A 25,643-nucleotide genomic window follows, 5' to 3' on the forward strand; every position below is an offset into this window, starting at 1 on the left:
GAAACAATCCAAATACCCTACAGTTGGGGAATGGATAAACAAAATATGGTATTATTCCTAGAGTGGAATAGTACACTATAGCTACAAGAAGGAACGAGCCAATGGTATGTTAACAACATGGATGGGTCTTAAAATAATAGTTCTCTGAGTGAAAGAAGCCAGGTACAAAAGTGTGCATACATATTCTATCATTCCATTTATATCCAGTCCTTAGTGATAGAAAGCAAATCACTGGTTTCCGAGAACTGGAGGTAGGGTGGGACTCAACCACAAACAGACACAAAGGAAAATGTTCAGGGATGACAGTGTTCTATTTCTTACTTGTGGTGGTAGTGGTTACAATGATACGCACATTTGTCAAAACTCAGTGAACTTAGGACGGGTGCATTTTATTTTATTGCATGCACATCAGTAAAATTTGATTTAAAACCGATTTAAACAAAACAAAAACTTTATTTTCTATATGTAAAGATCACTCATGACACATGACTTACTCTGATGAGCTATCAGGTGCCAAGACAGATCGCTTGAGATGTGCGTGAGGGCGTCTTCTCCCTGTGTGTATTGCTCTGTCCTGGTCTTCAGGTGTGCAATACCCTGGAAATTAAACGCATGGAATTGCTTTAAGCAGCTGAGTTACTGTAGGTTAGTTATGCGTGCAGTCACTCAGCAAACATTTATTGATGCCTCCTCTGTGCCACTGACTGTTCTAGGTGCAAGGGAAACAGTGGTGAACAGAGCCCTTGTCAAGCTTACATCCTGGTGAGGGAGATAAAGGATCCTGCCTTCGAGAAAGCATTTCAGCACCCAAATAAACATAACATGCTGAAAATCATTTTCCACAAAAAGAAATTAAAAGGTATTCTGCCTGAATGCATCATGCACAACAACCATGCTCTGTATGCAAACTGTGTGCGCGGTGAATAGTCAGCTATTGTGCCTGACTGGAGTTGAGCAGAAGACCTGAGAGAGAGGATTTATCAAGTTAGGACACCACCACCCCCACCACCCCACCCCCAGAATTGCTCACTGAAGTGTTTCGTTGGGTTGGGTGATGGTGCTAGTAGTGGTTTGGGTGCTCAGGTCGCGGCTTTCTGCTCTGACAACCGAATGCCCAGGAGCTCTAACTCTGTAAAGTGTGGCCTTTGGGATATAAACTGGCCACTGGCCCAGTTTCAAGAGATAAATGGTCAGATACTAGAAACTACTGACTCAAATCTAAGAAAGTGTCCAGTGCCTTAGAAGGAGTAGACATGGAAATGTTTACGAGCACGTGGTACAGGCTCTCCTCATGCAGCCTTGATCTCGTGTCAGTCTTTGTATGGCTGTTGCAGGTTTCATAGTAAGCCAAGTAAAAGCCACCTTCACCCAAGTCCAAGTCAGCATTCCTGGCCCTCTATGAACGGGGACCACTGTCTGTAGATGTGTCTATTTAGCCGGCCTCCCATAACTCTCACGTGAGTTAACACACGGAATTGTAATGAACTATGTATTTGCCCATCTCAGCCAGAGGGTGAGCTTCCTAAGGGCTTGGGGCAGTGTCTTATTCATCTCTGTATGCACTGCACCTTCCCCAGGGTTTCGGACCAGTGGGTGCTTAAAATATTTGTTGAGTGACAGGAAGTAATCAGCAAAATAGAGAGTGGTGTGTGAATAAGACAACAGCACAGGGTCATCCAAGGGTTAGTAGATCAGACATTGAATCCCAAAGCAGAACTTTTAGAATCAGCCTTTCTTGTAGTCATTCATTAGCTCACCCATTACCAAAATAGCAATAAAAGTCCAATTATTTTAATAAAAATAACCTACATCATCTTGATAGGAAGACACTATAGTGGGATATTACCGTGGGTGGATGCATTTCCTCACCAGATTGTTTCAGGGCTGGAAGAATGAAGATGTGTTGCATGTGTGGGTTACTAATGATGGTACCTGCCCTGTGGAGCACAGTTACCTTTGCAAAGTACATTGGTACCTCTTATGCCATTATAATTCCACCAAAACCGCATACTCTTGGTGGGGAAAGTGTTGCCATTTAACTAATTACCCAGAGAAGTAAAGGGATTTTTCCCTTACTTAGAGTCTTATTGCTGTAGAACTGCTTTTATTTTTCCAGCTATTAAAAAACTCTAAAATATCTAGAGCCTCAGTTTCCTCATCCAGAAAAGGGGCAGAATATATTATCCACATTATGAGCTTACTGTGATCCTCAAATGGGACTGAATCCCTTTTCCATGTAAGGGACTGTGCGAAAGACTTGGGATGCACGGATACAGGTCCTAACCTGGAGGTCAATATGCTTCACTGAAAAAGGTGATATGATCACTGCAAAACTGACAGACAACCTAATTTTTAAAATGGGCAAAAAACTTGAATAAGCACTTCACAAAGAGGGTATATAAGTGGCCAACAACACAGAAACAGATGCTTCATTAATCATCTGGGAAATGCAAATAAAAACCACAATGGGACACCTGCCAGCAAGTTTTGGTGAGGACGTGCAGTAACACACTGGTGATCTCAAACACTACTGCTGGAGTGGCAATTACTGCCACGCCTTTGGGAGACTGGCTCTGTGCACTGAGGTGGACGCTATACATCTCCATGGCTCCGTAATTCCCCTTGCATGTACCAACGAAATATGTATATACGTTCACCAAAAAACATGTTACTAGGATGTTCATAGCAAGACTATTTGTAATAACCCACATTAGAAACTCTCTAAACCCCCCTCAACTGCAGAGTATATAAATGACTTGTAGTATAGTCATACAATGGAATACTATACAGAACTAAGAATGAACCAACTGTAACTGCACTCAACAAGGAGGATGAGCCTTGCAAACATAGTGTTGAGCAAGAGTGCATATAATTTCATGTATATAATGTTCAAAAACAGGCAGAACTCGTCTATGGTGTTGGAAGTCAGTATGGTGCTGCCCTTGTGGGGAGGTGAGTGACGGGAAGGGACGTAGAAAATATCTGGATACCAGAATGCTTGGTTTCCGGAATTGGGTGCTGGTTACCCAGGTGTGTTCATTAAGCTGTACACTTATGATTTGGGCACATATGATTTTCTGTATGTACTTTAAGCTTCATTTAAAAAACTTATAAGAGCTATTCTTTCCTTTCCTCTCATAACTATTGCAGATCTAGGCAATCAACCAAAGCCGTTGTGCAAATTGAAGTGCTTTCAAACTTACTTCTTTTAACCTTTTATTTTCCAGGAGCAAAGCTTCTGTTTGTAGGTCATGTACATAGATTTCATTTTCTAAGTTCTTTAGAATTTCAAATTGACTTTTCATATTACAGCTTTCTTGATCTCGTAATTGTTTTAATTCTTGCTTCAGTTTACCCTGCTCAAATAGAAAACCTAGTTATCTCATAGAGTTCAACGAGCAGGGCACCAGCGTGTTAGATTCCTTGGGCCACATTAAGAGAGGGGTTCTAATTAATCTTGAACCATCAGCAGAGGCTACGGATACCTTGCCTTGGAAAAACTTTATATTAAACTCGAAACCTGATTCATGGAGATTTATTCATGTATTCTGGGAAGTGGGTATGAGGAGCCCAAGTTAAATCGTTGAGACAACTTCACAAAATAGAATATATGTTGATAATGAACAACTGTCTGGCAAAAATGGGGAACAGAAGAGTGAAATTTGAGGCTTTTCAAGGAGGATTTAATATTTCTTGAAGTAAAAAGCGTAATTACTTTAGGGATTTTTCAGAATTTTCTACTGAATCTCTATTTAGTTCTTAGTTACTATACTTTCATAAATCACATAATCTTTATTCATTGTATAATCATCACTAACAGCATCTTACTAACAAAATAGAATTGTTTATACAGTATGCTTACTTGTTATTTTCCCCTTCATATTTCTCTACATCCATAACATGTTAAAATTTTAATATCAGCGCATATTTAGAAAGTTTCCATTTTTAATTAACCAATTCCACATACATGTTTGTCATTAACCATTGATCATAAATTTTTAAAAAGTAGTCAACATTTCTTTACCTGTTCCCATTTCATCTATTCTCCCCACACCTTGCCACCTCTGACCACTTAGCCTCGTCTTTATAGAAATTTACCAGAATAACAGATCTGAAAAGAGCCTTAGAAAACATAATCCAATCTCCACCTTATAAATAAGGAAATGGAGGTCCCCCCCAATTATTTTCCCATGGTACATGTTAGTTGCTTCTAGAGTCTCCCTCTGTGTGTATGTTCATTTATACACATACATGTATACATGTATGTATGTGTGTTTGTGTATGTGTGTGTGTATGCTGGGACTAAAATTGGAAAACATTGGTATTAAAGGGTAAGTTTAATAAATGTGGATTTCCTGAAAATTCCAATGGTGCCAGGTAAGTATTACCGTCCTTATATACCAGCTTTCTAACAAAAGAAAGAAGAATGAATGCATCAGCTCTTTACCACATTGTTAAAGTATTTTGAAAAGTCTCTTGTCATTTGAAAAATGAGATTGTTCAGTAAATCCTGATCCTGCTTTTGTGCTATAAAAAAAAGAGAGAGAGAGAGAAAATAACTACTCACAATGTTCCTTAGTTCAAAAAACATTCATCAAAACAAGACATGCGCCAGTTTGGAAAGTCAGATACTATTAGAAGGCTTGTAACAAACAGCACTCAGGTAACCCCCAGCTGCACTGAGTAGTTGGGTGGATGTCCGACTACTCAAATCAACCATTTTTAACTCATTTTAGCTTTTTCATCTTCCATTTTCTTTAAAAATGCTCCTATGGCTATTTCTTGATTTGTCATTTTAAGACATTTTCTACTTACTTCCTAATATAGAAGAGGAGGACACAGCAGGCTTACTCCCATCCCCCCGCCCCCACACATTTTTGTGAAGTTTCATTAGGGAGCAAAGCTAGATGCACGTGGCTTACCCATCATCCTTATCCAAAAGTCACATCGTGCTTCTTTATGTATCCTGGGCCCTGATATTCCTCCTATCCTCTGGAAGTCTCACTGCTGGCAGGTGAAGTACATGAGGATATTTTCCTACTCTCTGAAGCACATTGCTCTTATGTCCCCCTTCCTTTCTCCTGTATTCCCTTCTTCTCTCTACTTTCTTCAGAATTTTTCTTTTTTTTTTTTTTAACCTTAAGGGAATTGGTACTTGCAATATACTGCTTACTTTCATACTTACAGTGTTTCATACATCCTCTACTTAGTGCAAGAACGGATTGGAGGAAATGTTGGAAAGTAGAAAATTCGGAATGGAGTACACATTTATCATGAGTCTTAGTAAAAGGGGTAAAATACCAAGAAAACTCACCTGAGCTGACTAAATGAAAACCTGACAAGAAGCAGACATCACCTGAGGCTTGGGAACCAGGCCAAGTACTCAGGTACTTATTCTTATAATATTCTTATATTCTTAAAAATCCACCTGTCTGGGCAATAACCATATTCGTTTTAAATATTTGTTCATTTCACATGTGAACATATTGGGTTTCCATGTGACTGTCCTATTTTGACACAGACTGACTTCATTCCTGTCATCATATTTGTCTTTGCAAGCAGCTCATTCCCATCCGAGTGCACATTATTTTTTTTGCTCCTGTTCCAGTCCTTTCTGTAACTTTGGTCCTGGCCTTTCAGTTCCCAGGGCACTTCTTCCATCCTCTAGAAGATACACGTTCTGGAAGTTGTCCTGCTCCACAACCTATAGGGAGTTCTTGGATAGTGGCCTCTACTCCCCAAATACAAGACAAGACTCACACCTCTAGGGATGAATCTGGATCTGTGAAATTCTGGGTGCAGGGCTAGATGAGCACATCGGTTTTTTGTGTGTGGAGAAAATAATGATTTTTAGATTAAACACATACTTGGTTACGTCATGGAATAGAACGCAGAGTATGCATACTTTCAGGCACATTTCACATTCTCAATGAAGCCCCTGACCTGAGACAAGCTCTTACCTATCTCTGACTCAGGGGTAAGGTAGTGAAAAAATCTGAGGGGTACCTACTTGAGAAATAGTGAGTCATAGCTGGAAATGAGATATAATTTGCAAATTCATGTTAAGAAACAGAAAAAAATCTCCACATGGTAGTAGATAAAAAAGTTGGTTCTACCTTTACCAAGTACGGAGAGAAACCACATAATATAGTTGCTACGAATTCTTAATTTTCATCTTTAAAAGAGAAAAGAAAAAAAATTGACAATAGTAACAGTAAGATTTTGTGATGTGGAGGAGAGGAAATTAGTAGATGAGATAAAAAGTAGAGAAGAGGGAGTTAAAGGTGATGGGAAATTGGGAGAATGCCACCATTGGCTTTGATTGGTGACCTGTCTCATGTTAGAAGGCAACAGTGAAATCCTTACCTGGGCTTGAGGTCAATAAATGCTTCATATGTACCTGAGAGAATATTACTGAGTTCTTCAGCCTGTCGGTTTTTGCGCTTACACTCTTCTTCTGCCACCTGAAGTTGTGGAAGATACTTGACTAGTTCCTCTTCCTTTCCTTTGGCACTCTCCATTTCCTTAACAAATCTTTGCTTTAAAGAAAGTAAAGCTAAGTGTGAGGTATGATTTTAGAGAATTTACACAATTTACACTCTCTGGACTAGAGTGTAAGTTCTGTCTTGATAGCCTCCTACCCCGAGGTACACAGCAAGGTATGTGGCACATACTAGATATCTAAAAAATGTTTGTTGGCTGACTCACTGACTCTCTGGCAGTCTATAAAGTAAAGAGATTAGGTTCAGTGGTTGTCCAAGGATCCTTCCAGTTCTATAGCTCTATTGCTATGATTCTGTTAATGCTACCATTTATGTACACCACATCATTTGAGGAAACTTCTCTTAATAGTTTATAAAAACAAAACAAAACCCCAACCAGACAGCAAACCAGAACATACATAGGTTCTAAGAAATGAGCATGTAAATAAGAAATGGGGAGGGGGTAGCAATAATTGGATACAACTCTACAACAAATGGATAAAAAAGTACCCAGAACAAAACATGAAGATGCCTGCTTAATTGTTCAAACTCAGGCTTTATTTAGTTTCACATGGAATAATAGTCGGACCTCTTTTAGAAATAAACCCCTCTTTTAGACGGGTTTAAGATGATGACAAAGGCATAGCCAGCCAGCTGACCTTTACTATCCGTTCTCCTGTCCTTGAATATCAGGACTCCTGAGCTTTAGCTGAACATATGGCTGCAGCTAGAGTGATTTCTCTGTTTCCTTTGCAGGTAAGTGTGACCAAGGTGTGTAATGGGTAGACATGGTATGTGCCACTTCTGGGTCTTGTCCCTACAATAAGAAGGGGAGTGTGCTCCCTCGGCCCTTTCGTCCCTCCCCTAGCTGGAAGACAGTGAGAATGGAAGCTGCCACTTGACCCACAGATGTTAGCATTGTGCTGAGGATGGCCGAGCTGCCCTGCCAGCCCTGGACTGCCTATCCCGAGACAGAGAAGTAAACGTCTGTCTTCCTGTAATGACCGCATCAGTGGTTCTTCTCAACTAGACACTCAGACCCTTAAGATTTGAACAGGCCATACTTCACCCAGTTTACTCTTAAAATCTTTAATTTTAATTTTTATCCAAGTTGTATCCACACATAATTGGAAGAAAACCCTGAGTGTCAGTAGGGCAATACCAGGCATGCTTCCACAGCAGGCAGCACCCTAAAATAGTCGACCAGAGGTTAGTGTCCTGTGACCCCACCCAAGTGATAACTCAGATGCAAGAGAAAGAAACCCACGCTGGTGGGGAGACAGCCTCCCTGGCTTGGAAGCCGCATGTTCAAATAGGAACCGACATCTCTTGGGCTTATCTTCTAGGTGTCTGCAAAGGACATGCCCACTTGAAAGAGGTCCAACCCCAGGAAAGCCCCGTGTTCTGTTTCCCACCAGTTATTCTCCCATTCGAGATGCAGCATACCAGTCAGGTCGTACTAGACAAGCAATGTTACCTGATAATACAACCTGCAGTCCACCTTTATCAGGCTACTAGGGGAAGAAGTGAAAAAGTCAAGACCAATTTCCCAATAAAGGAGAGAGGGTTGCTAACCCTTTACGACACATCTTGCTTATTATGTTCACTGCCTTTGGCATCTCTTTGATAGAGCAGTTTACTCACGCCCTAATTAACACAGTGATACACTGGCCTCATATGTCCCCTTCCAAATTGCCATTAGAATCCTTTATAATACGAAAGAAAAAAACACACATAAAACACCATAATTTCAAAAGTATGACACAGCAGAACCAGGAGTAAATTTCTCCAGACTGCAGTGTTAAGAAACTCAAAGGTGGGTTATCTCTGCTATCTTCTCTAAAACACAAACAGCCTGGGGGGTGGGGGGAGGCAGATAAGGAGGTGAGTGCATTCATTCATTCCCATTGTCTGCATGGCCAGCGCTGCCCTGACAAGAAACCATGCTCTTGTTTCAGGCTGAGAGGGTCTGGGTACCAGGCACTGCTGCAGCTCAGGCAAATTGGTGTTTGTCTGCTGGCTCGGCCTGTTGGTGTGGGGCAACCGGTCAGGCCAGCACCTTCTTCAGCTCCTTCCAATTCTCCGTCTGCTTCCCTGATTCCTGAGCTGTGTGCAGACTTCGCTCAGGGGTGACAGGCTCAGGCTTCTGCCGCAACTCCCTGGAGTCGGAGCCTCGGAGAGGGCACAGACCAGTGCAGGACACAGGTACCGCTCTACACTGGCGACTTCCAGCTCACCCCTCGACTTCCAGGTGGCCCTTGCCTTTCTCTACTGCTTGTCCATCTTCCCTTCCCAACTGCCTCCAGGCCCCAGCTCCAGAGGCAAAGCCGACAGCCTCTGCAGATTGTCTCCACAGACTGTGTGGCTCCCACAACTGCAGGTCAAACCCTCTAATAAAGCCCTGTCCTGGTGGCTTTGCTTCTCCTCCTGAACCCTACCAGATACAGAGCCATTGTACCTAGTGATCCAGACGCACTCAAGATGTCAGTGCTGGATCAGAATGATGCCGACGCTTGCTGCGAGTGCTAACAGAACTGGAGTGCAGGCCCCCTGGTAGTGAAGCCAAGCCTATAAAAAACGTAGTCACAGCACGGCCTGGAACACAACACCTCCAAGATCTGGAAGTTTATATTTTGAACCAGTGACTGATATTCAGGGTTGTTTTCCTTAGAATCTATGGGTCAGGGGCCCAAGTGGTAGTGGGACTGCTCAGTATTAAAGCTGATGATTCTGCTTTCCCTTCCCGAGAGTGTGGGCTCTGTCAGCTTACAGATCCTGCTACTGGTGAGAAGAATGATTTCACCAAAGGTACAAAAATGGTTCCATAAACCAAAATCTGAGATTGCTTCCTCTCCGTTTGGGGCTCCTTGTGCCACTGAAACCTAAGGCATAAATCGGATTCCAACCCGCCAGGCATTATTGACGATGATTATCAAGGGAGAGGGGTGAGGGTAAAGAGAGTTGTTGCTTTATAACAATGGCACACGGGCTGCCATCCATCCGTGCCTCTGTGTGAATCAGATGCAAGGGGACACAGCCCTCCAGTGCGCACACAGCCTGGCAAGCACAGTGCAGACTGAAGCAGCAATCTTCTCATTTGCAGTCTTACACTTCTAATGTACTTATCTTGCCTAGCTGTGCTGTATAAGCTTGAAAGCAATGTTATAAGGTGTCCTTAGCCTATTCCTGACTCCAGAGGACTGTCTCCATTGCTTTACCACTAAGTATGATGGTGAACTCTTGTCAGCTCTGTCTCAACAAATACCTGAGATGCCGAGCTCTTCTCACCACCTGCTCAGTTACCATCCTGGTTCAAGCTGCCTGAACCCCTTGCACATGCTCTCGCTTCCTAATGGGTCTTTGTACACCCACCATGGCTTTCCTAAATTCAACTCAACAGAGCAGCCACAGGGATCCTGTTTAAATCAAAATCAGATCATTTCAGCCCTCAGATAATTTCAGTAGGGCCACTACTGAACCTCTGATGGCTTCCTAGCCCAGGCAGAGCAAAAGACAAAGTACTTCCTTTGCCTATAAGGTGTATCATAGCTGGAGATGCTGCTCTCGGATCTCCCCTCAAAGAGGGACTCTGCCCTGTGGCAAGGAGTGTGGTTAAGTGACAGCTTCCAGTTGCTGGCTTCTTCAGAGTTGCCTCAGCTATTTAGGTGAAATCATGTTTGTTGAGGGGTGGTCCCCAATCAACTGACTGAGCAAGGAGCTTTTACAAGGGTGCAGCTATTTCTGCCTGCATCAGGGCTCTCCTAATGGGCAATCCTTGCTCCAGGACTCCCCGGAGAGAGTTTGCAGGTTACATAATGGCCTAGGGCTTCCGCTGCCCAGTATGTTCACAGGTATTCTCCCTAGTAATCCCTGGCACTCCTAATTCCATCTCAGCATCTACTTCCTGAAGATGAGTGCCTAGCACGCCCGGCACTGTCCCCCATCTCTGCTCCAGCCCCACTGCGCCCTTGTTATTCCTCAGATAGGACAGTCCTCCCTCAGAGCTTTCCTGCTCGGCATGTCCTCTGCCTGGAACCACCTTCCACAGATTTCCACACGGCACGCTCCCTCATACCCTTCCGGGATGCAGCCTTCTCTGAGTACATCATTCAAAAGGGCACACAGACCACATCACATATACTGGCTCCATGTCCCTGTTTATTTTTCTCTATAGCATTTCCAACCATCAAATATGCTACACGTTTTATTTGTGTATCTTGTGTATGTTCAATCTCTCCCCGCTGGCATGTCAGCTCCATAAAGGCAGAGTTCTGTGTCTTTGTTTCTTCTTCTATTTTTTAGCATCCAGAAGAATACCTGGCACCCAGATAAGGTATAACCAACAGAGAAATGCTGCCCACCCTGACTCTTCCCCATTCTGTTCCTTCCAATTTTGTATAATTTGTGCAATGCTGTCTTTCCCATATTTGTTCCCTGAGTTGTGCTGTTTCCATTTCACCTCTTCCCACTTCTGGCATCCTCTTCTGACATCTCTTCCCTGAGTACCTACGCTCTCATACTGCTGATTTTCCTTGGCACCTCTATACAATTATATTTTTTAATTCACAAAGGAATGTTTAATCACAGTTATCATCTGTTCCGGCACCATTTTTCTGAGTGTTCTTCATTTGTTGGCAAGTTTTATTCCCCTTTTTATTTGTTTATCTCATAGCATTTTTGTGTGGAGGACGTGTCTACTTCTTTCCTAGTATTCCTATTAGAAAGGATTGGCTTTCCTTGGATCAGTTATCTGCAGAGAGTTTCTGCCAGATGTGGCAGAGGGTGTGTGTGTGGCGGGAAGAGGTGTGGGCTTGGACCAGGGTAAGATCTAAACTTGGACATGCAAGGACTTCCTACTCCATTGCTACAGCAAGGGACTGTTACCTCCAAATAAAAACCCTGTTTGGTACAGCTGGGCCTCTTTTCCCTTTTCAAAACAAATCAAGTTCAGGAAGGCTACTACTGCCATCCCTTTTTTCCTCAGCTCCTCTACCAATATCAATCTCTAAGAAATATGCCCTTGCCTTTCAAAGTAATACCATCACCTTGAAAAGGTGCGTTTTCTTGAAAAGACCTGCCACCTCTGGGCCTCCTGGGTGCTTTCAGTGTCCTTTCTCTCCACCTCCCCTAGCATCTATGCCCTATTTTATCCAAGGTCAGCTCTTGGCAGTTCCCAAGTCACGGCACTGCCCTCTCTCTAAGGAGGATTTCTCAGATTGGCCTGCCTCACTGGCCTCCCTCACCCTTTGTCACTGTCCCCAGCCATTTTCATGCCAGCTCTGCAAGGCTTCCTGAACCATTCCACCTGTCTCCATGTATTTTGCCAGTACTTCTATGTAACTTGGAGTGCATGTTTTTTTTTTTTTTTTTTTTACCTAAAATATTATTTCCTGTTGCTCTATTAACGTTTTGGGAAAAGAAGAAAGATTCAGAATGAAATTGTAACCTTTTTCATACTTAAAGATTTATTTTACATTTAACTGATTAGAATAGCATGAAATATGCCCCCTCCCCTGCATAGAGTCATATAAAATTATTCTTAGATGTAAAATAACAGTTACCTCATAACTGTGCAACTCTTGAATTAACTTTTTTTCTTTGACGATAAATTTTTCCTCCTCTTGTTTTAAATCTAATGTAATTTCTTCAATCTGTGCCAAATATTCATTGATCTCTTTTTCTCTAGAACTGGTCTAATTAGAAAAAAAAACAAAAGAAGGATTTGTCATTTCTCTTATAGCAGTCATCCTTACATTTTCAAATAGCCAGGTAAATTTATATCTCTCTGCATAAGATTTGGCTCTGATTTCAGGTCATTATTTCTCAGTAACCACTGAGAGGGATTTTCTTCCCTCCAGAGATTAATTTCTTCAGCAAACAATATCTACAAATGACATGAGAAAATGGGGAATGGGAGAGGCAGAGGATAGAGGGTGGGCAGAGGGCAAACACAGGCGCTAAATAAATGATGTTTGATTTCTTTATTTTTAGAAATAGATTTTTTAAAAACTATCATGTTTCTGGTTACACATTTCAAAAACATTTTCTGTAGAGAATTGCTGCTTTGTTTGCTAAATTCCTATATTTAACAAACAGCAAATAGATAAATTTCTTAAGAAAGTTACACAATTCACGCTAAACATGCAGTCAACAGAAAGGAAAATACCTTTTGGATATATTAAACATTGAAGGAAAATTACTGATATGCAACATAGGGGACAAATACTAAGTCCACTGAGTTCCCTTACCTCTTGTAATAATTTGATGCGTCTCAATTCTGCGACCTGAATTTTATCTATTAGTGTTTGTAATTCAGCGTGTATAGTGACGATCCAACGTGTGTATTTTTTCCGCAGACAAGCTATCTTCCACTGATTTATAATACTAGAGATGAGAACAAAAAGAGTCATCATGAAATTGATGTGACAGTCTGCTGAAAAGATGAAGGAATTGAAAACAAAACAAATTCTACTGTGATTACACAAAATTGCTTGGGTTATTGATCATGTAGACCATGCACACTAGCTGGAAAAATAAGATAAAACATTAACTGCCTCAATGCCACCTCGGCAAGTTGCTTCAAAGTTAGAAGTTGTGTTGGCACATTCAATAGGACAGTGGACAAATCACACTTGGCAGCTCACCACCTTTAGGTAAAGGATAGAAATGAGAAAGGTTCAGGGACAGGTGGAAAAAGAAGAGGCTCAAGCAGAAATAGTAATGCAATTCCCTAAATTACTCAAAGTGCTACTGAGAGATTTCAAGCTTCTGGGTTCACAGCCAAAACAAAAAAAGGCTACATAATTGGAGAAGGGTAAAAATGTGCAATTCAAATCTCATAAGTAATATCAATAACAATGACAACAACAACAGCAATGATAAAATAGAGCTAAGTTTTCCCCGAGTGCTTCCTAGGTGCCAGGGGCTGATCAAAGTACTTTACATGGACCATCTCATTTATCATTCACAGCAACCTGACAAGGCGGGTACTACTAACGGCAGCCTCCACTTTATAGGGATGGGAGCAGACAGATTATTAACTAACTGAGCCTCGGTCACAGTCACAGGGCTAGGAAGAGGCACAGCAATGAAAGCAGTCCATCTGCAAAGCCTGTCACCTTCACCACTCTCCTCTGTCCTGTGCATCACCTCCCCTACTGGTCCACACAGAAGTCTGGATGAGCAAAAGGCACTGCACAAATCTGGGCGATTTTATTCTTTGGTGACTTCACTGGATTAAAATGGAAAACTTTGGTTCTATTCAATGCCAAAAAAAAAAAAAAAAAGTCAAACTACCATACACATGTAGATCTGAGAGAACTCACATAATTTAACAGAGGAAAATTAGTTCCTTGGACTCTAGCAACCAACAAGTATTCTGATTTCCTCCCTACTTCAGGGCACTGTTCATTCAGATAACATATATTATTTATAACACAAAGGGATGATTTTTGTTTTTTTACCATCTCTGTTTTTCTCTTTCCAGGTTATCACTCAGGATTCTTATTTGTTTCTGATACACATCCTTTGTTGATCTAAAAACAAGAAAAAGCACATTGGATTTGTGGGTGTTGATCTAAAATCAAGAAAAAACACATTGGATTTGTGGGAGCTGTTAGAATACATAAAAGACTTTATGTGTCATTCTTATGCACAATAAGGCTACCGCCTAATTAGGAGATAAAACATTTTGTGAAATAACTAAAGAGTTTAGTGGCAGACTAAGAAAAGGACAGCTATAATTCTGTGCAAGCGCAAGCTGATTTTGCAAGTATTGAGGTGTGTCCCCAAGGATAGACAAGAACAGATTCTGGGGAGGCTGTTGGAGAAAGGTTCTATTGTTTAATAGAAGGAGGAACTTGGATTGCCAGAATGGAGGTGCGATCTCATCAAGAAAGGATGTCATCATTTGCAAAGACAGCAAAAAGGAACAGCAAGTCAGGTCTCTTGTGACCAAAGCAGACTCGCTACATACAGAAAACCTGAAGGGAAATAACACTATGACAACAAATTCGTGAGGAACCCTGGGTTTTAGATTGAGTTATGATTTGATACATTGTATAATTCAGAAAGCCAATAGAGATTCTAGAACTAAGGGTAAATAGTAATTAGGAATGGAAGATTTTCTGGTGAATCCAAAGTGGATGAAAATGTGACGACTCTAACATAGATATTAGAAGACTTTATTATTTGTAATTTCCTTTGTCCCTATTAAGTGCTACAAGCACAGAGATGAATTGAAGGCCACATAAGTAAAACGTGACCATCTTTTTGAAAGACAGAACTATTCATAAATGAAACTTAGAATATGAAATGCTGTTAAATAGACTAGAAACACAACTGCACTCATGTCTTTTCTCTATTTGAAATCATAGTATGGACTCTCAATTTCCTACCTAAATAAACCTAATATCAGCCCCTTGAAATGTAGTGTTCTTCCCAGTTTGTCCCAACTTTATTGATTTTATTTATTTACACATTTAATTTAATCCACAAAGGAGCTGAACTAGTTTAAAATAAAGCAACAGTAATATAAAAAGTCCTAAATGGATACCAATGTTGGGCTCTGAGCTTCCTGGTGATGACACAGCAATTGATTATAAATTTGCATTGTTCGTGAGGAAAATAAAATCCCAATCAACCCACTTCTGTTTTCCTATTCTTCATAGGGAAGAGCTGATAGTTTCCTTTCTGAAGCTGACATGATGAAAAATAGATGTTTAAAAATATTACTTATCAATATATAAATAAGCAGTCAAAATGCTATACTTCCTACAGTGTTCTCAATGTCTGTTGGTATGTGTCAAATTTTCATCGCCACCCATCTAAGTTTTCTATATGTTGGTCTCTTCACTGTCCTGTATTCAAATTATTTATCTCCCTGTGAGTGGTGATATTTTGCCCCTATTTGATAAGCAAACAGAAAAATCTGACTTGCTTTTAAAGGTGTAGTTAAAGTTCTAAATCCTGACATAACAAAGAACTCTCTGACTTCACCTTCTTTCATCCTTGGATTGTTTGTGATAATTTACACTCTATTCGTCAGTTGTACCATGTTCACTAGTTATGGCATGTGTGTGAGTCTTGCTCATCTGCCCAACTAAAGTATAAGTTGTTGCTTTATGCCCAACATTCGTGTTAAAGTGGTAGAATATTTATGCAGGGCATTTTGATAATAGTTACAAAAATGAAAAATATGCAACCCTCTTTGATTCGGTAATTCACCTTTTAGGACTTGATTATAAAGAATTAGTCACATAGGTGGACAGAAATATGTTAAATATATGTTACATGATGTTAACTTTGGAAATTGTTTGTAACATAGGAAACGGAAAAAACCCAAATGTCCCTCAATAGAGTACTGGTTAAATAAAATACAGTATCACCTATGAAAGAATATTATACAGTTAGAGAAAAGAGTGAGGAAAGAGGTCCCATATACATATATTTTCTTTATTTTGAAATAGTTTTAAAGTCAACAGATAAGTGTAAAAATTAGTACAAAAAATTCTCATATACGCTTCATCAACTTCTCTAATTGCTACCATTTTACCATGTTTGTTTTATCATCTTCCCAGGCATAATTTTTTCCAGCTTTATTGAGATATGACTTACATATAACATTGTGCCAGTTACCCAGATATAATTTTAAGTGGAAAAGCCAGTTCCAGAAGAGTACGATCCAAGTTTTGGATCTCTCTCTCTCTCTCTCTCTCTCTCTCTCTCTCACACACACACACACACACACACACACACACACGTGTATATATATTAGAAAGCATGTATAATATAGCAAACTGTTAACAGTGATTATTACTGTGCAAAGATGGAGAAATTAGGGTAACTTCTATTCTCTAAGTTACACCCTTCTATATTTGAATTTTAAAATCAGGTATAGGCATTACTTTTTTTAATCAGAAAAACTAAAATAAAAATTAAAGTGATTTAGAATGGCAGAAATGAACATGATGGGGTGGGGGTGGGGGTGTTGTAATAATGTTCAGGCATATCCTTGTCACTAGATCCCTAACTGGTCCATTGCCTGTACCTAACAACTTATACGGAACTCAGAACCTGTTTACCCTTTCAATGAAAGATTCAATGATAATGACTTTTCTGGACTGTAAAACAAAGAGAGGCAAATATGAACCTCCTTTTCTATAGTATATTAGAACCTGACATAAATTTATTGTTACTATTAAAAAGAAATAAATGCAGAGAAGATTAAAAATTTCAAAGGCAAACATACCGACGGAGTTCATCAAGTGTGACAAATCCTTCTTCCATATGTTTGATGTCTACTTTTCTTTGTGATAAGAAGTTTTCTTTCTGAGCAATTAATGTCAGTTGTTTCTGATTTCTACCATGAAGAGAAAAACAGAGTTATCATATGTTAAAGGTTGAAATAATCATTCGTAACTCCTCAGCATGAGAAAATATGCCATCACAAATAAAAATTAAAAAAATAGTTTGGAAAGTTCAGTTCATGAACTATTTATCCAATGAATTAGTAAAAACAGAAACAAAGTCTTTTTGCTTGTGGTGGCTAAATCGAAATTTATGAAAATTCCCAAGCCAGGAAAAGAACATTAACTATTAATACAATGTTAACCGTAAAACAACAAGAACAGCTCTATAGCACTTCATCCCTCTGGGTGGGTATGTCTCTCCTAATACATTTATGAATTTTGTTGTGTTCTTTTGTGAAAGGTAAAGGAGTCAGTCAGACCAATTTTGAATACTGGCTCTACCTCTTCCCAGGAGTGTGACCTTGAAAAGAAACTTTACCTGTGAAGGAGCCTGTTTCCCCATTCACAATATGAGAATTACAATATCTATCCACCAGGTGTAAGGATTAAATGAAATGTAAAGTGCTCAAGCCAGTGGGTGGCATCTATGAGGCATTTTATAAACAGTGGTTATTTTTTGTCTCTAACTTGCAGAAAGATTAATGGGACCAGTTTACAGTTTTGTTTACTTTTCCAGACATTAATAGGAATGTGTCTGTAACAGAAAGTACTTTATCTAAGTGTCTGGTCTTCTTCAAAACTGCTATGGACTGTGTCCTCCACAATTTTGTATGCTGAAGCCCTAACCACCAGGTGTTTGAAGATGGTATCTTTGGGAGGGGATTAGGTTTAGATGAGGCACGAGGGGCCATCATGAAGAGATTATTGTCCTCATAGGAAGGGACACCAGAGTGCTTGCTCTCTCTCTCCCTACCAAGTGAGAACACAGTGAGAAGGTGGCCATCTGCAAACCAGGAAGAGAGCTCTTGCCAGAACCTGATCATGATGGCACGCTATTCTTGGAGATCCAGCCTCCAGGAGGGTGAGAAATAAATTCCTATTGTTTAAACCACCCAGTTTATGGTATTTTGTTATGGCAGCCCAAGCTGAAGAAGACAAAAACCCATAAAGGTAGTAAATATTTTAGTGTCACAATTATTTGTCATCAGTACATTCAATGTTTCAAAATGATAAGTAACTTAGTATTGATCTGAGAAAAGTTTGTGAAGAATATTAACAGAATTGTTCTCAATAGACTATTCAATTGGATGAGGTAAAATGATTGCAATAACTCTCTGCAGCTTAAGGGCACGACCATAAACTCAGCTTCACATAGAGGTCCCGGGCACTGCAGTTACACTTCCAGGTGATTAACTTGAAGTGTAGCAATGGATTATTACTTACATAATGTATACTTGCAAGACACTATTCTGTAATATTTGTTAAGAAAACACTGGTGAATGCCCACAACTTGCTAAGCAATGTACAAGATCTTGGGGATATGGCTCTTAGAGAAACTGTCCAGATCTGTTCATTGTTCAGTAGGACAAAGGGATTTGCACCCAGTTGAGGAGAGTGCGGTGACTGATGAAAAGGAATGACATCAGAGGATGTTTCAGAAGGATCATTCTGGTGGAAGGGAGGTAGATGAAATAGAGCTGGTAAAGCATAAAGTGCAAAGAACTTTTAAGGGGCAAGCAAAACCCAAGTGGCTGAAAGGGGTCAAAAGAAGGAAGTTGGAGAGGAGGATAGGACATATTTGAGAAATATTTGGGAGATGCAATTGATAAGCAGTAGAGCTTGAATGAGTCCAGTGAGTAGTGAAAGATAGGGGTTCCTGGAATAATTTCCCAGTCTTTCGGTTACAGCATTGTGTCAATGACCAAACCCTTCTCTGCTATAGGGAATACAGGTGCAGTCAGTTTCTGATGACAGTAGATCTCATAGTTTCTCTAGATCATATTACAGGGTTACAGTGTGATTACCCTCTCAAAAATCTGATTTAGAAGTAAAAATAATGCACTTGGTGTTTATGGATTTGATCTGATCCATATGAGGAAAGCATTACTCATTATTACAGAGGCAGATTAGGAGTGTGTTTATTATCGGATAAAGAATATTTTGTCATTGCCAATAGATTTTAAAACTAGGATAAGCTTAAGTGGAGAGTCACTGCTTTGACAGCAAGGAAAGCATCCCATAATTAAGGCAGGTTGATTCCTGTACGGATGGTGAAGAGGAACATACTCATCATGCATTTTCATTTTCTGCAGATAAATTTTATTTTCCTCTTGTAAGACAATCTTATATTGTCTGATAAAAGTCTGCAATTTCTCCTGTAGATCTTTGTTCTCTAAATGACCTTTGCGTAGTTTTTCAACCATCTAGAAAAAAGAAAAGGAATTGAAATAGGGGACTAGTTTCACAGTTCCTTTGAGTATTCAGGGTCAGGTGGGCAGCTATCTAGAGGACCGAGCATATTGTTTAGGGCACAATGACTATGGCATAAATGATGAGTAATTTAATTCTATATCAAATATGCAATTATACACTTTGGGGTCTCTTCTATAAATCAGGACGAAAGTGTAGAAAGATAGTAAACACTGATGTAAAACCACAGAGTAATAATTCATGCCAGGTCCGGGGTCTTGGACTATTCAGACGGTCATGAGGGCTGGAAACTGTGGAGCTATCACCCGAAGGCTGCCTAACAGTGCCCATAATAGAAAATAAAGCGAAAAATTCTGTGCCCAGAGGATAAAAGACAATTTTAAACACCAACCAACCAAGCAACCAGCCAACTCTGTCCAGATCCTGTGGTTCAGTATCCTCTCAACTAAAAGAATCAGTGTAGGTCGAGCCCAGAGGGAAGCCATTCCTAATGCTGAGAGCTCACAACCAAACGTGGAATGAATTTAACGGGTACAAATCATACTTCTGGGAGAGAACCGCCTGTGATGTCCCTGCCTCAGGGCCTGGGTGCAGGCTTCAGGGGGAGGACAGAGCTGTGCTTTGTAGCAGAGGGACAAGAATTTGAATATGGCGGGGGGTGGGGGGAGGGCTGTGTATTCTAGAGCAAAAGGGTGAATGAGGGACTGCAAGAGACACAGTGGAGGTGGACAAGGTGGCTTCACACTCTGCAGTGGGACTCCTCCCCATGACCACTCAAGTTTCCAACACAGTTTGCAACAGATCATGAAATGCTTACTGTAATTAAATTTCTTTTGGAAACTGGTGAAAGAAAGGACTTTTATACCCTGGTTGATTTGGGAAAAAACAGAGAAAGAGAATGTAGGCAGAGGGCAACTGACACTACAAGTCCTGGACTGCTGTAATTAAATATGTATATACGGGGGGAGGGGAGATACCAAGGACATGTCACCTTCAATGCAAGGGGGAAGACGAATTTCAGTTACATCTGGTGTGCATGTGTGTGCATGTGTGTATGTGTGTGTAAATGGGGTCATATTACATATACTGTTTTATATTTGTTACTCAATAATATATTACGAAATATATTACTTGTTTAATCAAGGCCCTTCTACTAAACTTTAATTACATTTCCCCCTAATTGTTCAACCATCATAATAAATGCTTCAATGAATATCTTGTGGATAAATCTTAGTTTACATTGATTATTTACTTAAAATGTCATATTTCTTTTAACCTACGTTTTTAAATATCTAGAGAATTCTTCTGGGAGCTAAATCTGACTCAAATACAGAGGGTACCAAAAAAATGTATATTTTTAAAAAAGGAAAAAACTGTATTAAAACTATGCTGATGGTAACCACTTTGAGCACCTCTTGTAATAACAAGGTCAAAAGTGACTTGTATTCATCTTTTGTTATTGGTATATACTGAGTATTACAATTTTAATACAGTTTTTTCCTTACTTAAAAATGTATATACATTTTTTGGCACCCTCTGTATTTCACTAACATTATCAAGTACAATATGGTTTGCTACACAAGTACCACACAACAGCAAGAAGGTCCTAATCTTTCTAACTAATTCACATGAAAAATGTCCGTTAGTCATGGATATTCCTAATATAAAATATCTATACCCATATGAAAACTTACCAAAAAAATGATTCATCTTCACAAGGACAACCTTTGCTCTTTTATATATTTAAAGAACTTTGGGAGGGAATAAATCTTTAAATCAATTACTGTGAATGATCATGATTATTATTAGTTAATGAAAAATCTATTTTTGGAAAATTTCACATTTCTCACATATATTTAAAATACTAACAAAAAAATCTAATTATAATCTAAAAGTCATCATTTCTGTCTTCCTACCTCCTTTATCTTCTGCAATAATTCATCTTTTTTAGTATCAGATATACCATCCAGCTTTTCCTTGTTCTTCTTAAAAAACTGTCTATGAACAAAGGAAGCCAAACAGATTCATATTAAAACATGTTTTCCAGCAAAGCCACATATCCCTACATAACATATTTATATACTCATTGAAACAGACAAAAGATTTCACTCTTTTGAATTGATGAATTAATGCTTCATTATTTTATTCAATCATTTAAGTAGCAATTATTGAACACCTGTACTTTGCAGGTGTTATCGGTACTATATAGTACAGGCCAAGTCCCTACTCTCATAAAAACCACACTTTAGTGGAGTAGTCAGAATATAAGCAAGTTATCAAAAAAATAAATAAGTAGTATATTTCAGATTGTGTTAAGTGCTGCAAAGAACACAAAGCAGGGTAAAGGACAGAGAAATCCTGAGAGCGAGGATGCTACTTTAGACAGGTGGTTAAGGGAGACGTCTTGGAATGACTTGTGAAAGACTGAACGATGGGAAGGACCCAGATATGTGAAGATCTGAAGGAAGAGCTTTTCATGTAGAAGGAACAGCAGGTGAAAATATCCTGAGGCAGTAAAAGGCATGGCATATTTTACAGAGAGGAACATGAGAAGGCTGGTGAGGTGGACAAAGACTAGATTATATAAGGTCTTGAGGACAAAGTAGAAGCTTGGATTTTATTCTGATGGGAACCGGGGAAGGATTTTTAAAGCAGAGGAGGGACATGAACTGATTCACATCTTGTAAAGATAACTCTTGCTACATAGTGGAGAAAGACAACAGTACAGGAAGACAAACCATGTAGAAGTCTACGGCAGTGATCCAGAAGAGATAATAATGGCAGTGGTCAGAAAGACGCTGGATTCAAGATATATTTTGAGGAAGACAATGGGACATGCCTTTGGATTTGGCTGGAGTTTGAGCTGGTTTAGGGTTAGGTAGTGATGAAAACAGGAATGGTGGATGACTTCTATGTTCTTGGCTCTATTAACTAGGTAAATGGTGATAAGGAAGATTGAAGGAAGAGTTGTTTCAAGGAGGCAGGAAATTAAGAATTCTTTTTAGGAGACATTATATTTGAAATATCTCATAGACATTCTCCAAATGGAGAGGTCAAATAAGCTGTAGAATATGTGCATTTAGAGGTCAGGGCTGGAAATATAAATTTGGGAGTCACTGGGATACAGAAGGAGTGTAAAGCCATGAAACTGGATGAAATCGTATATGGAGAGTCTGAATAGAGAATAGTGAAGAACTGAGAACTCCAACATTTTCGAGTTAGAAAGAAGAATTGGAACAAGTAAAGAGTCCTGAGAAGGAGCAGTGTAGTGAGTGTAATAAGAGAACGTGATGTTTGGGAAGCCAAGTGAAGAAAGTATTTCAAGAAGGTGGAAGTGATTATCTACGTCAAATTCTGTTAAGAATTCAAGAACTTTAAGGAACAGACTCGATCACTAAAGTTTGGCAGGATGGACATCACTTGGTAACCTTGACAATTTTGAAACCTTTTCATCCCTTTAAAAAAAGCGTCTATAATTTTCATAGCCTCTTGCACTGTAAAGGCATCATATACCCTGGGTCACCAATTGGTGTCATTTATATACAACATTTAGCTTCCAATCCCCCACCTCCCGTGTGTTGAAAGCTGAATGGCAAAGAGAGATCATAGCAATTTAGAAAGGTAGGCACTGATTCACCTGTATTCTGTAAGCATATGATGCTGGGTATCAATAATAATAAAGAGCAAGGACGAAACTATCAATACCTCCTGTGGAGCATTTGAGGTCTACATACAGAATTTTAACTCACGGGTGAGTGGTTTTTGTTTTTCCTCAATATTTTGACCTCAAAATAGGTAATAAGCTTGTATGTTAAAGATTTCGTTGGGTGAAAATGAAGGCTTATAGATTAGTAGGAAGATGAGTTGTGCAAATTATTTTAATTTCTTGTATAATTTACTCATAAAGAATCTTAAAAAACAACACTGTTTGATTCTTCAAATCCACCAAGCAAGAACTAGGCTTCCTCTCCCCACCTCCATCGAGAGAGAAAATGAACTAAGTAAGAAAATAAAAAGAACACAGAGAACTTTTTTTTGATTTGACAAGTACATAAAGAGGAAAAAGTAAAGTTTTATCAATAAAAAGGAGGACAATCTATTGCCTCAATCACTAAATTAATCAAAAGCACTTCTCAGTGAGATTCCACATGAATAAAAACCTTTGAAAAGCTGGGATTTGGGGGGAAAAAAAGATGAACCACTAAAAATGGGAAATATATGAATCCCCATCTTCTTCTTTAACATATATTTAAAACAAGTTAGCTAACAAGAAGACTGTTTATAAATAAAACGTCATCGGTGTAGCAAGGTTTTAAATCTTAACTCCTACAACTAATTTAAGAGCTAATCTATATCTTCCACTATGATATTTTGCCTAGTTTTTCTTTAAAACATGTATGCACTAAAACTATTGAATTGCTTGTAAAGGAAAAGATTTTTTACTCTGAGTTCTAACTGTAGTAAGGCCTGAGTTTTCCTATTTTACATCTGGTACTAAGTGCACAGATTATTGCCTATGTTATGGACTGATGACGATGGGACTGTGTGATTGCTATTTCAGAAAACATAATTTTAATCACAATACATTCAAACCTATTTATGTAGAAAGGAGCCATACATATTAAAACAAGATGCCACATGTGAAGTTACTGGTCTTTTGCAGAATCTGATCAGTTCACAATTTGTCTTTTAAACTGTTAGGGAACCGTGCGTGGGTGTAGGCCCAGAAGCCACACACGTATTACAAGACCCCACCTTCCTATCCAGAGCTGAGCCCAGCAGCTTCTGATGGGAAATCTGAGAATTCTCCTGGGAGAATGTCTGTTGGTAAATCTCTACAGATACATGGACATGTAACAGGTCAACTTAGAGGGTTTGGAATGGCCATGCTTAGCCATGGGCTCACCAAGAAGAGACTGAAACACTTATGCAAAAAGTAACAGAGACTGGGCCTCATTATGGACCGGAAGATTTCCTTGTTACTGGTTCCAGCCCCACAGGTAAAAGATTTTGCCCTAAAGCTTCCCTATATTTTCTCTATAAGTTTTGCAAGTACCCCTGACTAAGAACGGCATTAACAGCATGCGTAGGGGAGTTTGGGGTCTTGTGGCAGGGGCATATTCGTCTGCAGGAGGTCGGGAACTGAAGTGAGGATAATACATTCCAAAGAGTCCTTTCTTTTTCTAAGCTGACTGCATCATCCCCAATATTTTCTCTTGATCATTTGAAAAACTGGTTAATTTCAAAATGAAGCAATGCTTCTATAAGGCTGACAGTCACATACATTTTAGTAAACTAAAAGATTAAATTTTCATCTAGTAAAAATCCTTTTTAATGAAAGGAACACAACATCTAGACATGCTTCAGTAAAAATAAAGTTATCACACTTACATTTTATCCTCCAGGATACTACAGGCCATCTTCAATTCTTCGACCTGCTGTTCCCAATGTTTTATTGATTCTTGTAGTTGTGCTACCTCTAAATTGTGATCACTAAGAACCTATTGAAAATTTAAAAAAACGATGGCATGCAATCATCACCAAAGGATTCATGACAGCACCTCAACTCACTAAATATTCATGTATCACCCACTCAGCTTTCACACTGGGAGTGACCTTGAGTTAAAATAAAAGCAATCATTACAATTGTTTCTTCAAAATACAAACTTGAACAGATATAATTCTGAAATCATCAGACACAAAACAAAATTTGGGAGGAAGAGCAACCAAATATAACAGAGAGCATGTGAACACTATAAAAACAACTTTCAAGACATGAATTCATTTTGACTATCATTTAAAAAACTAAGCAAATCTATATTTTCATAATTATCTTCAAAATATTATTCTGTGATACTAGAATGAGTATTATAAGAAGTCAAAACAAATTGGGCCTTTTATTTTAATTGATAGCTATGTCCATGCTGAAAAAGTTTTCTTTCTTAATATTTAATCAGAAGTTTGGAAATGAAATAATTGGATATTGTGGGAAAATGTTAGCATGATTTTTGAAAAAGGAGATACGGATGAAGAAAATTCACAGTGAAACATATTTTTACAATGAAGTTTTGGAATAAAGAAAAGGGCAGGCAAACTTATCAGAGTATTGGGGCTGCATTTTGGCTTGTGAGGGAGAATGGATCAAATGGATCAGAGAGTTGCCATGGACGATTATTTAATGTCATCTAACACTGCACATCAATGTGGGGGTCAAAGAAACACCTGTGGGGAGCATAGAGGTGCTCTCCACTGCGCCAGCTGAGACAGGTGAGTGAAACCATTTTTCTCTAAAGCACCCATGTGACTGAACTTCTGGGCCATAACTAGTTCCAGAGTAATAGGTGTTTGAAATCCTAGAAGTGCCACCAAAAATTAGCAGAATGTCTAAAGGCCTCTGACCAAGCATCAGGATTAGTGGTTAAATGCCGACGGCCATCAGGCCTGACATCAGTTACTTCTAGCCCTCGGTCCTGCCTGCCCT

The 25,643-nt window shown here is 39.3% G+C and overlaps 1 protein-coding gene across 1 annotated transcript in view; it reads right to left on the reverse strand.

Moving 5' to 3' along the window:
• The window catches only part of CCDC175 (coiled-coil domain containing 175), a 48,766-nt gene that overhangs the window by 6,510 nt on the left and 16,613 nt on the right, over positions 1-25,643 (reverse strand). Inside the window, exons 7-17 of the mRNA XM_019725827.3 lie at positions 24,554-24,663; positions 21,079-21,160; positions 19,019-19,155; positions 16,732-16,842; positions 13,946-14,017; positions 12,731-12,866; positions 12,044-12,175; positions 6,401-6,539; positions 4,448-4,527; positions 3,204-3,356; positions 495-597 (exon numbers count right to left, since the gene is read on the reverse strand). Of these exons, the coding sequence (XP_019581386.3) occupies positions 495-597; positions 3,204-3,356; positions 4,448-4,527; positions 6,401-6,539; positions 12,044-12,175; positions 12,731-12,866; positions 13,946-14,017; positions 16,732-16,842; positions 19,019-19,155; positions 21,079-21,160; positions 24,554-24,663 (1,255 nt within the window). The remainder of the gene's footprint in view (positions 1-494; positions 598-3,203; positions 3,357-4,447; positions 4,528-6,400; positions 6,540-12,043; positions 12,176-12,730; positions 12,867-13,945; positions 14,018-16,731; positions 16,843-19,018; positions 19,156-21,078; positions 21,161-24,553; positions 24,664-25,643) is intronic.

This window comes from Rhinolophus sinicus, chromosome 3 (assembly GCF_057876585.1).
Source record: "Rhinolophus sinicus isolate RSI-liver-muscle chromosome 3, RSI-T2T, whole genome shotgun sequence".
Taxonomy (NCBI): domain Eukaryota; kingdom Metazoa; phylum Chordata; class Mammalia; order Chiroptera; family Rhinolophidae; genus Rhinolophus; species Rhinolophus sinicus.